Here is a 15,000-nt window from a genome sequence, read left to right as displayed (position 1 = left end):
TGTGTATATCTGTGTATATGTATATATATCTATATCTATGTATTTATATAAGGGCATTACTATACAAGAATGCCTCACGCTATGAGGGACTCTAAGGTCAGACTATCATAATAAACACATTTTTACCGTGAGGCATAATTGTATAGTAATGCCCTTATAAAAATAAATATATTTTAGGGGAATAAATGATGGATTTTTTTCCCTTATGAGGTTTTGTTTCACGCTAGCTACTTGATGAATTCTTGTAAAAGAATTCATCCTATTATTGAATTTATATATATCTATGTATGTATGTATGTATGTTTCTGAAGGTCTTACTGGCCGAATGTGATCTCAAATAGCCAACAACACACCAAGGCTAACGTGAAACCAATAAGAGAAACTATTGAAGCAAGGAGATGGAAATGGCTGGGTCAAGGTTGTCGATGTAAACCGAACACAATTGCCAGGATTGTTTTGCAATTGGTTCCACAAAGTAAAAGAAGACGTGGCTGACCAAAAGAAATGTGGTGGAGAACAATAACAAGAAGATCTTACAAGCAGAAGGGTTAACAACGGAACAAGCTATGAAGGAGGCTTTCGGTGTTAGAAGGTGGAATGGTCTTGTTGTCGCCTCAAGTGCTACAAGGCACGTTGAGAGCTGAAGGAATGAATGAATGTGTGTTTTTGTGTGTGGAGGGGTTTGTGTGTCATTTGGTGAGGAGTTTTTTTTTGTGTTTGAAACGAAGTCCTTTCGGCGGGAAAAGAGAAAAAAAATATATAATTTTGTTTGTGTTTCGTTGATTGAGAGCTTGGACAGAACGGAGAATGATTAGGAAACGGTAACGGAATTAGTAGCTGGGCATGCGCTTGGAAGTGCTGGAAGTATTCAGAGAGAGAGAGAGACGGGGGGGGGGGGGAGAAAATTGGTTGGGAAACAGAGTAAAAGAGGGGGAGAGAGCAATAGAATTTTGGGAAGACAGAGATGCAGAAAAAAGAAGAGTAATAAGAAAGAAAGAAAGAAAGAAAGAAAGGTTTAAGGAAGGGTGGAGGGGTAAGGGAGATAATGAGTGCTGCAAGGAACTTGATAGGGTTTATAGGAGAGGTGTAGGTGTTAAAGGGGAAGAATGAATAGTGAAAGAGAGTGACAGGGGAAGGGGGCTTTTTATTGGGCAGGTGGATTGTGGTAGTTTGGTGGGGTCCAGAGAGAGAAAATTGTGCAAGGGAGAGAGAGGGAGGAGGAGGAGGAGGAGGGAAAGGAAAAAAAAAATTATAAGGGGTTGAAATCTGAAGTCAATAAGTGCTGTGGTACGGTGAGGGGTGTGTGCGTTTTGTGGGGGAAGGAATATGTGGTCTAAGGAGGAGCTGGTGCTTTTTTGCTGGAGAGGTGGGTGGGTGAGTGCAGTTGTTGTTGGCACTCCGTCGCTTACGACGTCGAGGGTTCCAGTTGATCCGATCAACGGAACAGCCTGCTCGTGAAATTAGCATGCAAGTGGCTGAGCACTCCACAGACACGTGTACCCTTAATGTAGTTCTCGGGGGATATTCAGCGTGACACAGTGTGACAAGGCTGGCCCTTTGAATTACAGGTACAACAGAAACAGGAAGTAAGAGTGAGAGAAAGTTGTGGTGAAAGAGTACAGCAGGGTTCGCCACCATCCCCTGCCGGAGCCTCATGGAGCTTTTTAGTTGTTTTTCGCTCAATAAACACTCACAATGCCCGATCTGGGAATCGAAACCGCGATCCTATGACCGCGAGTCCGCTGCCCTAACCACCGGGCCATTGCGCCTCCACTCGGGTGAGTGCAGTAAGATGCTGGTTAACAGTAGGGATCACACACAGCTGTGTAGCAGTTGAGTAGAGATCATCCAAAGGTAGTAGATAGCAGTAGCTTGAGAGATAACACAGAGTGAAGGAAGAGAAGATTCTGCTGGCGAGAAGGAAGTGGCGATGTTCAATATGCAGATAGTGAGAAGGCAGCAACGGGATAAGGTGTAGCCAGTATAAACTACGGGTGCATAGGAGGAGCAGTAGAATGAGAATCAGGTTGATGAAAACGAAAGATTTTGTATGGAACAAATGCAGAGGAGTAGTTGAAATTAAGAGCTGTTACCTCAGTTGGCAACAAGGAGATACTCTATTTGAACGAAAGAGCAGACTGTACGATGCTTGTGTACGAGGTGCAATGTTGCGTGTTAGCAAACCATGAGCATTGAACGGAGAAATATAGTATTAGCGTGCATGAACGATGGAGCAGTTAGGAGTTAAGCCAGAAGAGATATGGGTACGAAAGGATTCCAATGTAGTGTGCGAGACGAGAGGAGTGTGTACTGTTGTAAAGATGCAAATGCACTTTGGAGGCTGAGGGTTGAGGGCCGAAGTTCCATGTAGAAGGAACCAGCGGAAAAAGGAAGAGGCAGGAAGAAGGTGGAAGAGGCAAAGATAACAAAAAGATCACAAGTGGTGGAGAAGTCATGCCCATCCCATACGAGCAAGTAAAATCTTAGGTAAAAATGTTGACGATGGTGATAATGAAAATGATAACGATGGTATTTTGACCTATGGAAATAAATAAAAATTCAGTAACTTGTAGGATATATGCATATAAACAAACATAAACATTTTTATATATATATACAACACAATAGTAAAATATATAAATATATAGTTTTAGGGAAAAGAACCAAGTTTCATGATCATATGTTTTACTCTGTGAAACTTAATTTAATTTTAATTTTTAATAAATTGATTTTAATTGAGTTTTTACCTGTAATTTTGGATTTTATCCCTAATATTATTATTATACAACACAATAGTAAAATATATAAATATATAGTTTTAGGGAAAAGAACCAAGGTTCATGATCATATGTTTTACTCTGTGAAACTTGATTTAATGTTAATTTTTAATAAATTGATTTTAATTGAGTTTTTACCTGTAATTTTGGATTTTATTCCTAATATTATTATTATACAACACAATAGTAAAATATATAAATATATAGTTTTAGGGAAAAGAACCAAGGTTCATGATCATATGTTTTACTTTGTGAAACTTAATTTAATTTTAATTTTTAATAAATTGATTTTAATTGAGTTTTTACCTGTAATTTTGGATTTTATCCCTAATATTATTATTATACAACACAATAGTAAAATATATAAATATATAGTTTTAGGGAAAAGAACCAAGGTTCATGATCATATGTTTTACTCTGTGAAACTTGATTTAATTTTAATTTTTAATAAATTGATTTTAATTGAGTTTTTACCTGTAATTTTGGATTTTATCCCTAATATTATTATTATACAACACAATAGTAAAATATATAAATATATAGTTTTAGGGAAAAGAACCAAGGTTCATGATCATATATTTTACTCTGTGAAACTTGATTTAATTTTAATTTTTAATAAATTGATTTTAATTGAGTTTTTACTTGTAATTTTGGATTTTATCCCTAATATTATTATTATACAACACAATAGTAAAATATATAAATATATAGTTTTAGGGAAAAGAACCAAGGTTCATGATCATATATTTTACTCTGTGAAACTTGATTTAATTTTAATTTTTAATAAATTGATTTTAATTGAGTTTTTACCTGTAATTTTGGATTTTATCCCTAATATTATTATTATACAACACAATAGTAAAATATATAAATATATAGTTTTAGGGAAAAGAACCAAGGTTCATGATCATATATTTTACTCTGTGAAACTTAATTTAATTTTAATTTTTAATAAATTGATTTTAATTGAGTTTTTACCTGTAATTTTGGATTTTATCCCTAATATTATTATTATACAACACAATAGTAAAATACAGTAATCCCTCGACTATTGCGGGTGTTATGTTCCAAACCACCCCACCGATAGGTGAAAATCCACAAGGTAGAAACAGTAGTGTATTTTTTAAAAAATTATTTTTATAATTTTGTATATATTATATTTTAATATAAATGCAAAACAACACCACAGTGGAATCGATGTAAGCTTAAATAATAAACCATGACAGGTGAACAGTGATATGGCAAGGGATTACTGTATTTGCATTTCTATAAGGTAGTGTATATATACGCATATATATATATATATATATATATATATGTATGTATGTATATATATATATATACACATTGTATAAAGGATCTTGGGTAAGACCAAAACAATGTAAAGTAAATGCAAGGTAAATCACAAGAAAACAAATATAGGCATAGGAGTGGCTGTGTGGTAAGTAGCTTGCTTACAAACCACATGGTTCCGGGTTCAGTCCCACTGCGTGGCACCTTGGGCAAGTGTCTTCTACTATAGCCTTGGGCCGACCAAAGCCTTGTAAGTGGATTTGGTAGACGGAAACTGGAACAGGACTGACCTTGGGCCTAACAACAGCAACGCAGAAGACCACATTAGATAATGTAGTCCAAGATAGACTATGTCTATATAAAAGGCAGGATGGTCACAGGTGGAGCTTCTTTGATCATAGGGTCTCCTGGAACAGGACTGACCTTGGGCTAAACAACAACAACAAAGAAGAGCACGTTAGATAATGTAGTCTTAGATAGACTATGTCTGCTTACCTTTGATATTTAGTTGATATCTTTCCAAAGGTGTGTCTGTGATGTCATCGTTGCGTCGACAGGTGTATAAGCCAACATCTTTGTAGTCAACATCGTGGATCACCAGTTCCCATCCTTGTATATCGTGTCGGTTGTCTGCGAAGATGTCTTTGCTGATGAACAGAGAGAGGGAGAGGAGGAGGGATAGAACAAGGTATACGCCATATTTGAACAGGCATAAGGAACCCCCTATTTTTTTTGCCAAAAATTAGGTTTAAAAAATATGGGAGTTTCTTATACATGGATAGTGTTATAATCCCCTACAAAACCCTTTATCCAAATTTTAACCTCACAAAATTAAGGAGTTCCATATACCCTTTTTTGCCAAAAATTAGACTAAAAAAATATGGGAGTTTCTTATACATGGATAGTGTTATAATCCCTTGCAAAAGAAAAAGAAGAAAAACAAGAAGAAGAAGAACAACAACAACAAGAAGAACAAGAACAAGAACAAGAAGAACAAGAACAAGAAGAACAAGAACAAGAACAAGAAGAAGAAGAAGAAGAGGAAGAACAGCACTGACAACAGCAGAAACAGCTCTAAGGGTGTCCACTACAAGTGTCCACCTTAAAAGTGACCACTCACCCATTATGACTCCATGTGACAGAATAGCCGACGGCTTCTCCGCATTGCAAGACAACCTTCTTCTTAAGATCAACTCCAAGTTTTATGATGTTGCTGGACGGCGTCACAGTGAGGAACGGAGGCACGGGAGAAATAGTCGGGGCTAGAATCTCGGGCCTGGATTTCACTCGGCAGGATGCCAAGCATTCCAGTTCACTTTGGAACCTGTTGCCGTTGCCGCCGCAGCCAGAGTAGAAGAACTGGTCACACTGTTCCTTGACGTGGTCATAGTACCACATTCGACGGATGTCCTGACACGAGCCCGTCGATGCTGGCAACTTGCATTTCATCGGCTGTTTGACAAGGATTGCTGTAATTAATGGTAACGAGACAGATATAATAGATAATGGTAGTGGTGTTGGTGGTGACAGCAGTGCTGGTGGAGTGATGATGGTGGTGGAGGTGGTGATGGTGGTGGTGGTGGTGATGATGGTGGTGGTGGTGATGGTGGTGTCATGATAATGGTGGTGGTGATGGTGTGATGATGGTGATAGTGTGATGATGGTGGTGGTGTGATGATGGTGGTGGTGTGATGATGGTGGTGGTGTGATGATAATGGTGGTGGTGGTGGTGGTGTGATGATGGTGGTGGTGTGATGATGGTGGTGGTGTGATGATGGTGGTGTAATGACAGTGGTAGTGGTGCAATGATAGTGGTAGTTGTGGTGGTGGTGGTGCAATGATGGTGGTGGTGATGTGATGACGGCGGTGGTTGTGCAATGACAGCAGTGGTAATGGAGGTCGGTGCATTGGTGGTGGTGGTAGTGGCGGTGGTTGTTGCAGTGTTAAAAGTGATATGATAGTCATCACTGCATGCTCACAACAGTGGTGGTGGCCATCATAATGGTAGTGGAATAAGGCTGATGGAAGAATGAAAACAAGTGAATGAAAAATGAATGAAAAATGATTGGAAAATAAATAAAAAATAATTGAAAACTGAATGAAAAACGATTGAAAAATGAATAAAACATTTGAAAAATGAATAAAAAAATTTTTAAATGAATAAAAAATTATTGAAAATGAATGAAAAATTTGAAAAATGAAAAAATAACTGAAAAATGATTGAAAAATGATTGAAAAATGAATGAAAATTGAATGAAAAATGATTGGAAAATAAATGAAAAATAATTGAAAAATGAATGAAAAACGATTGAAAAATGAATAAAACATTTGAAAAATGAATAAAAAATTTTTTAAATGAATAAAAAATTATTGAAAATGAATGAAAAATTTGAAAAATGAAAAAATAACTGAAAAATGATTGAAAAATGATTGAAAAATGAATGAAAAATGAATGAAAAATGATTGAAAATCTGCTGCCCACTTACGTCCTGGGATTATTGGACCTGTTTGGTTTCTTGGAGTTGTGGCGTTCGGGCCACACAAGTTATAACAATCTGCCATGGTAGGGAAACGGTTAGCATTGCCACCACACCCTCCATACACAAATTTCTTGCATTTCTTCATATTCGAGTCATAGAAATAGGCAGTGCTGTATGCATAGCAGATTCCAGAATCTTCCGGAAGGCGGCAGATATCTGTAGAAAAGACCATTGTAAATTTTATTGGATTTATTTTGTCATTCTTCTCTGTGTGTGTGTGTGTGTGTGTGTGTGTGTGTGTGTGTGTGTGTGTGTGTGTGTGTGTGTGTGTGTGTATGTGTTTGCATTTGGGTTGTCCCCATTCGCTGTCAGACAGTCAGTGTTCGGGGTGTTTATTGTTCGTGTAACTTAGCAGTTCAGTGAAAAAGACCGATGGAATATGTATCAGACATAAACAATTAAGTAATGGGGTTGATTTGTTTAACTAAAATTCTTCAAAGCTCTGCTCCAGCATGGCCACAGTCAAATGACTGAAACAAGTAAAAGATAAAAGATATATATATTCTTTTGCTTGTTTCAGTCATTTGACTGCAGCCATGCTGGAGCACTGCCTTTTAATTGGACATTTACCCTTCTCCAATTGCTGTATATTGTCTGTATAATGTGTCTTTTGTCAATTTAGTTATAAAATAAACAGATTAATCAACGGAATACAGTGTCTGCAAGTCGATAGGTAGCGCATATTCCCCTCCATTTTCTTATTGCTATATAAATTTAGGGTTAAAAAAAACCCTTTTACCTGCACCCACTTATTGCACTTGGTATAACACTAGTGTAACAATAATTGGGTACCCTCCCAGCAGTATATTGGATATATATTATCCCTTAGTGGGTTGGATCCTCAACCCCTAACTCTCTTGGATTATATATATATATATATATATAATCGTTGCCAGTGCCCCTGGACTGGCTCTTGTGCGGGTGGCACATAAAATACACCATTTTGAGCGTGGCCGTTGCCAGTACCGCCTGAAAGGCCTTCGTGCGGGTGACAAGTAAAAGCACCCACTACTCTCTCTAAGTGGTTGGCATTAGGAAGGGCATCCAGCTGTAGAAACTCTGCCAAATCAGATTGGAGCCTGGTGTTGCCATCCGGTTTCACCAGTCCTCAGTCAAATCGTCCAACCCATGCTAGCATGGAAGGCGGACGTTAAACGATGATGATGATGATGATGATGATATATATGCATATATATATATATATATATATATATATATATATATATGTATATATATTATGTTGAATTGTTAATCCCAACCCATTTTTTTTTTCTTTCTCTCTCCATATTTTTTTCCTCTGAATCCCTTATGTCGAAGAGTGTAGGGCTCGAAACATCAAAGACTTTTCCATTCTTCCTGAGCGCTAAACTAATACACTTGCCTGTTGTATCCTCACTTGTCTCCATCATTTTTTCCCCGTAAATTTGAACTACACACACACACACAAGGAGATGGATAATATCTGTAATATCTACAGATATATTCAAATGCTGTATCTCCTGTAAACTGTATAACTGTGCTAACCACTGCACCGATGTGACAGTACAGCTTTAACCCTCCAAATTAGCAGGCTTAACATAAAACATTGAGGATTACAGATATCAGTGGGCCAGTCATAGAGGAACTCCATCCACAAGATATTGTGTGTGTGCACACATGCATGTGTGTGGAAGTGCGTATTTAAATATTCAAATGATGTGCATGAAGCCAACTCACCATTTTTGTTGCAGATTGCTTCACACTCGTATTTTGTCGTGAACCTGTTCTTGTTGCCTTCGCAGCCTCCATAGAGAAATTTCCTGCATTGACCAACTGGCATATCATAATGCCACGAAGGAATTGCCCCTTTGCACGAGCCGATCTTCTTGGCGAAATGGCATACGTCTTTGGCGGATTCTCCTGAAATGAAATTTCATGAAATAAAAGTATAGCCGGCCATGGAATGAGATGATCAATGCAGCTATTTGGACTCTGACCATGCAGCATGGCTGACCGGATGTTTAATCTGTTTTGATGGCAGTATGTTCTGGCACTGAGGGGGTAAACACACACAGATACAAACATGTGCATGTGTGCACAGAAATATATATATATATATATATATATATATATATATATATATATATATATATATATACCGGAGTAAGCACATGAAATGTGCAACAAGGTGGAAAAAAAGAGTACTCAAATACCAGAGGTAGAGTAATATGTTTTATTTAAAAGCAGAACTGTCCGATGAACGGGAACGTGAAACTCAGAGTAACGGTTTTTTTGTTATATTTCTGCTGCTTTTAAATAAAAAATAAAAATAAAAAATATATATATATATGTATAAAATCAAAAAAGGATAAAATCTTTTACAAGAATTTTATCAGGAAGCTAGTGTGCAAAAAAATTTGAAAGGGAAATTTCTATTCCCAAGAATATACCTATTCGTTTATATATATATATAAATGGCATTACTACAGAATAATGCCACACACTAGACTTCCCAATAAACACATTTTAGTACCGAATGCAAGGAAAACAGCTTTTGAAAGAAACCAACATTTAAAAAAAAAATAAACTCAACTATGTATCGACCGATTTCACGATTACCAGAATTAAATCTAGTTTCTCTGGTAATCATGAAATCAGTCGATACATAGTTAAGTTTATTTTTTAAAAAAATGTTGGTTTCTTTCAAAAGCTGTTTTCCTCGCATTCGGTACTAAAATGTGTTTATTTGGGAAGTCTAGTGTGTGGCATTATTCTGTAGTAATACCCATTATATATATACATATATATATATATATATATATATATACAAATAGGAAAAGTGAGTGAGAGAGCAAGACGTTACACATGCATACAAATATATTGTTGGCACTCCGTCACTTACGACGTCGAGGGTTCCAGTTGATCCGATCAACGGAACAGCCTGCTCGTGAAATTAACGTGCAAGTGGCTGAGCACTCCACAGACACGTTGTACCCTTAACGTAGTTCTCGGGGGATATTCAGCGTGACACAGAATGTGACAAGGCTGACCCTTTGAATTACAGGCACAACAGAAACAGGAAGAAAGGGTGAGAGAAAGTTGTGGTGAAAGAGTACAGCAGGGTTCGCCACCATCCCCTGCCGGAGCCTCGTGGAGCTTTTTAGATGTTTTCGTTCAATAAACACTCACAACGCCCAGTCTGGGAATCGAAACCGCAATCCTATGACCGCGAGTCCACTGCCCTAACCACTGGGCCATTACGCCTCCACGGCGTTTAATAAAACAGGGAATATATTAAGGCTCCCTCCCCTTGTAGCCTCTGTTTAAAGCACTCAGGGACTAGGTGGTCTTGTTAAACTAGTCCTCATATTAAGCCCATTGATTTAGTCGACTTTGCTAAAGCCACCCGAAGACCACAAAGTGCTGGAATGATGCCGAGGATCAGGCTAAGTTCACCACGGAATATTTATAGAAGATCTATTTGTATTTATATATATATATATATATATATATATATATATACAAATATATAGCATTTGTCTTGCTTCTATATATTGGTTCCCTGACGATGAATATATGTGCAATTCCAGCAGCTCTTACTTCTTTGGAATAGAGTGCACATATATTTTGAAACATATGTAGGAATTAAAGGAACTTTATAGAAGAAACATCAAAAGAACAAAAGTTGAAAATATGGAATGGGAAAATACCTGGGGCCTTGCAAGCTTTACGGCATTCGTCTTCTGTTTCAAAGTTGTTGGCGTTGCCCCCACAGCCTGTGTATGCGAATCTTATGCATTTGTTTTCTTTCTTTGAGAAATGCCAGCGACGAGTGACATTGAGGCACCTGCCAGTATTTCGGGGTAAGTCACAGAGATCTGGTGAAAATAGAGGTCAAAGGTCATAGTTCATATACAGGTGATTAGACTAAAGGTTAGAAGTCCCAGATCCTGGGTATGTCTTTAAAACTCCATCCAGTAGTGGGACCCTGGTTCTGGAGCTATAGGGTTTTGATGAGTGTAGGACCACTTCTTAGTACCTATTGTTCTCACACATCTACACTGGGCTGGGCGATGCATTGCGTTCTTGAGCAAGACACTTCATTTCACATCGCTCCAGTCCACTCAGCTGGCAAAAATGAGAAATCTTGCGATAGACCAGCATCCCATCATCGTTTAACATCCGCTTTCCATACTGGCATGGGTTGGACGGTTTGAGTGAGAACTGGCAAACCGGGAGGCTGCATCAGGCCCCAATCTGATTTGGCAAGGTTTCTACAGCTGGATGCTCTTCCTGACACCAACACTCCGAGAGAGTAGTGGGTGCTTTTAATCCCACAATGGACCAGCATCCCATCCAGGTGGGAGATTTATATGCTATGGAAACTAGGAAGGAACTTTACTTTACTATATGATTTCCGGAGTGGAGGCGCGTAGCTTAGTGGTTAGGGTGCTGGACTCACAACTGTAAGATTGTGGTTTCAATTCCAGGACTGGGCGATGCATTGTGTTCTTGAGCAAAGCCCTTCATTTCATGTTGCTCCAGTCCACTCAGCTGGCAAAGATAAGTAATTCTGAAAAGGACCAGCATCCAGTCCAAGGAGGGGAATATATATCTGCCATGAAAATCAGAAAACTGGCCCTTAGGAGTTGACATGACTCAAAAAGGTAATTTTACCTTTTTTTTTTTTACTTTATTCTGACATGCACTGGTAGCACCTGTCAGGGTCCCAGTTATAGGCTAATTAGTCAGGTGAAGCGGGGTGGTGGTGGTGGTGGTGGTGGTGGTGGTGGTGATGTCAACCATGATGGGAAATCAAAGAGTGGAATTCTTCAAGTGATCTGATGTCTTCTTTGGCACCCTTAAGCATTTCATCCAACACACTAATGATTCTGCTAGCTCACCGCCTTAACAACAACAACAGCAGCAGCAGCAGCAGCCAGAATAGATTCAACAACAAACAGACTGGCCCCTTTGTCACTTACCCTTCTCTGGCTTGCAGGCCCTTTCACATTCTTCCTTAGTCTTGAAGTTATTCTGGTTACCGCCACACCCGCTGTACTTGAACTGGCTGCACACACCTTGCAAACTGTCGTGGTACCATGCAGTGGTGCGGTAGGAGCACGGACCCACTATTTTCTGCAAGTGGCACACCTCTGAAATAGACACAAAACAATATGTGTAGTGTATATATGCTTTTATTCTTTGAATTGTTTCGGTCGTTCAACTGTGGCCATGCTGGAGCACCGCCTTCAGTTGAGTACATTGACCCCAGGACTTATTCTTTGTAAGCCTAGTACTTATTCTATCGGTCTCTTTTTGCCGAATCACTAAGTGACGAGGACGTAAACACACCAGCATCGGTTGTCAAGCGACATTGGGGGGACAAACACAGACACACACACACACATATATATACATATATACGACGGGCTTCTTTCAGTTTCCGTCTACCAAATTCACTCACAAGGCTTTGGTCAGCCAGAAGCTATAGTAGAAGACACTTGGCCAAGGTACCACGCAATGGAACTGAACCCAGGACCATGTGGTTGGTAAGCAAGCTACTTACCACATAGTCGCTACTGCACCTATATATATATATATATATATATATATATATATATATATATATATATATATATAAAGGATATTTTAAGAGGTAGATACAAAGAGATGGTTAATGAAATAAAAAAAGAAATTATAATTAGAAAATAAAGATATGAAAAAGAGAATTTATTTAGATTATCCACTGCTAAAACATATATAATCCTCTATGGAACGGTATAGAAAAGTTATATTTAATAAAATGGTAGAATAAAAGCAGAATAAAATATAATGAATCACTTAGGACCAAATTATTGAATAAAGAAGACAAAAATTTCTCTTTCTCACTGACCTGGTTTTGGCATTGGTTTTGTCTGGTTATCTGTTGGAACTGGTTTCGGTCTGCTTGGAGTTGGGAAAGTGAAGCTTGGCTGCAGCGTTTTTGGCTCGCACTTGTTGCGACATTCCAAGAACGTGGCAAAACGGTTCGCATTGCCTCCGCATCCGCCATACACAAATCTTTCGCATCGGCCCAACTTACTGTTGAAGAAGTACTGTTCACTGTAGCTGTAGCAGTTTCCTGGCTCCTTTGGCAACTGGCAGACGTCTATGGAGGAAAAGGGGAAAATGGTGAGGGGTGCCATAAGGTGAAAAACTGGAAGACGCAGTGGGACTGAACCTGGAGCCAGGTGGTTGGTAAGCAAGCTACTTACCACACAGCCACTCCTGCGCCTCGAAGACCTGTTGGGGCAAGCGAAAGCAAAATTGTGATGGCACCTGTGCCCAGCATCGCCTTTCTGGCACTTGTGCCCGTGGCATGTGTAAGGACTTTCGAGTGAGATCATTGCCAGTGCCCCTGGACTGGCTCTTGTGCGGGTGGCACATAAAATACACCATTTTGAGCGTGGCCATTGCTAGTACCGCCTGATTGGCCTTTGTGTCGGTGGCATGTAAAAGCACCCACTACACTCTCGGAGTGGTTGGCGTTAGGAAGGGCATCCAGCTGTAGAAACTCTGCCAAATCAGATTGGAGCCTGGTGCAGCCATCTGGTTTCACCAGTCCTCAGTCAAATCGTCCAACCCATGCTAGCATGGAAAGCAGACGTTAAACGATGATGATGATATATATATATATATATATATATATATATATATTTATTGGCATTAGGAAGGGCATCCAGCTGTAGAAACTCTGCCAGATCAGATTGGAGCCTGGTGTAGCCATCTGGTTTCACCAGTCCTCAGTCAAATCGTCCAACCCATGCTAGCATGGAAGGCGGATGTTAAACGATGATGATGATATATATATATATTATATATATATGTATATGGTGTTAGGAAGGGCATCCAGCTGTAGAAACTCTCCCAAATCAGATTGGAGCCTGGTGTTGCCATCCGGTTTCACCAGTCCTCAGTCAAATCGTCCAACCCATGCCAGCATGGAAAGCGGACGTTAAACGACAACGATGATGTGTAGTACCTTGCAGAAAACTCTGAAACTCGTCAGACAACCCGGTATATGAATGAACAATGACCTCTTGAGTAATCCACAGGTATATGTACGTGCATTCACACACACACACACACACACACACACACACACACATGTGTGTGTAAGAATACTTGTTTGAATACTCACTTTTCGGCACTGTAGGAGCCCAGATGGTGGTGGTGGTGGGGGTGGTGGTGATGGGTTTCACAACGAAAGCAGAACACAACTGTTCACATCTGTAGATCGAGGCGAAGCGGTTGACATTTCCACCACAGCCACCGTAGACGAACTTCTCACACTGCCTTGTAACCATATTGAAGTAATATTGCTCACTGTAAGCATAACATATTCCTGTTTCTTTTGGTAGAGAACACATATCTGGAAGAGTGGAATGGCAGAAGAGTGGAATAGTGGATTAGCAGAATGGTGTCAACAAGAATGGAATAATTTTTTAATTTTGCAACAAAAAGAAGAGTGGAATAGTAGAAGAGTGGAATACTGGATTAGCAGAATGGTGTCAACAGGAATAGAATAATATTTAAATTTTTCAACAAAAAAAAGAGTGGAATAGTAGAAGAGTGGAATACTGGATTAGCAGAATGGTGTCAACAGGAATGGAATAATATTTAAATTTTTCAACAAAAAGAAGAGTGGAATAGTAGAAGAGTGGAATACTGGATTAGCAGAATGGTGTCAACAGGAATGGAATAATATTTAAATTTTTCAACAAAAAGAAGAGTGGAATAGTAGAAGAGTGGAATACTGGATTAGCAGAATGGTGTCAACAGGAATGGAATAATATTTAAATTTTTCAACAAAAAGAAGAGTGGAATAGTAGAAGAGTGGAATACTGGATTAGCAGAATGGTGTCAACAGGAATGGAATATTATTTAAATTTTTCAACAAAAAGAAGAGTGGAATAGTAGAAGAGTGGAATACTGGATTAGTAGAATGGTGTCAACAGGAATGGAATAATATTTAAATTTTTCAACAAAAAGAAGAGTGGAATAGTAGAAGAGTGGAATAGTAGAAGAGTGGAATACTGGATTAGCAGAATGGTGTCAACAGGAATAGAATAATATTTAAATTTTTCAACAAAAAGAAGAGTGGAATAGTAGAAGAGTGGAATAGTAGAAGAGTGGAATAGTAGAAGAGTGGAATACTGGATTAGTAGAATGGTGTCAACAGGAATGGAATAATAATTTATATCTCCATCAGTTTCTTGAACTTGGAAGGTTGTGCACAAGGCTTGCTACAACAACAACTGCATGAACAACAATGAAATGCTGACCAACTTTTATCGTGACATACCTTTTGGCTGGCATATTTTCTCACACTCCTCTTTAGAATTGTAACGGTTATTGTTGCCACCACA

General features: G+C 38.7%; 1 protein-coding gene across 6 annotated transcripts in view; it reads right to left on the bottom strand.

The window, feature by feature from the left end:
* The window catches only part of LOC106872908 (papilin), a 147,947-nt gene that overhangs the window by 5,130 nt on the left and 127,817 nt on the right, over positions 1-15,000 (bottom strand). For all 6 annotated transcript variants that reach the window (XM_089346501.1, XM_089346502.1, XM_089346503.1 and 3 more), the window contains 9 exons: positions 14,937-15,000; positions 13,773-14,003; positions 12,486-12,740; positions 11,575-11,745; positions 10,300-10,467; positions 8,327-8,509; positions 6,557-6,766; positions 5,191-5,539; positions 4,566-4,717 (listed from right to left, as the gene is read on the bottom strand). The exon at positions 14,937-15,000 is cut by the window's right edge and continues 107 nt beyond it. In XM_089346501.1, the coding sequence (XP_089202627.1) occupies positions 4,566-4,717; positions 5,191-5,539; positions 6,557-6,766; positions 8,327-8,509; positions 10,300-10,467; positions 11,575-11,745; positions 12,486-12,740; positions 13,773-14,003; positions 14,937-15,000 (1,783 nt within the window). The remainder of the gene's footprint in view (positions 1-4,565; positions 4,718-5,190; positions 5,540-6,556; positions 6,767-8,326; positions 8,510-10,299; positions 10,468-11,574; positions 11,746-12,485; positions 12,741-13,772; positions 14,004-14,936) is intronic.

This window comes from Octopus bimaculoides, chromosome 30, assembly GCF_046866305.1.
Source record: "Octopus bimaculoides isolate indiv1 chromosome 30, ASM4686630v1, whole genome shotgun sequence".
In the NCBI taxonomy this organism is placed as follows: domain Eukaryota; kingdom Metazoa; phylum Mollusca; class Cephalopoda; order Octopoda; family Octopodidae; genus Octopus; species Octopus bimaculoides.
This window is presented reverse-complemented; position numbering and strand designations above follow the sequence as displayed.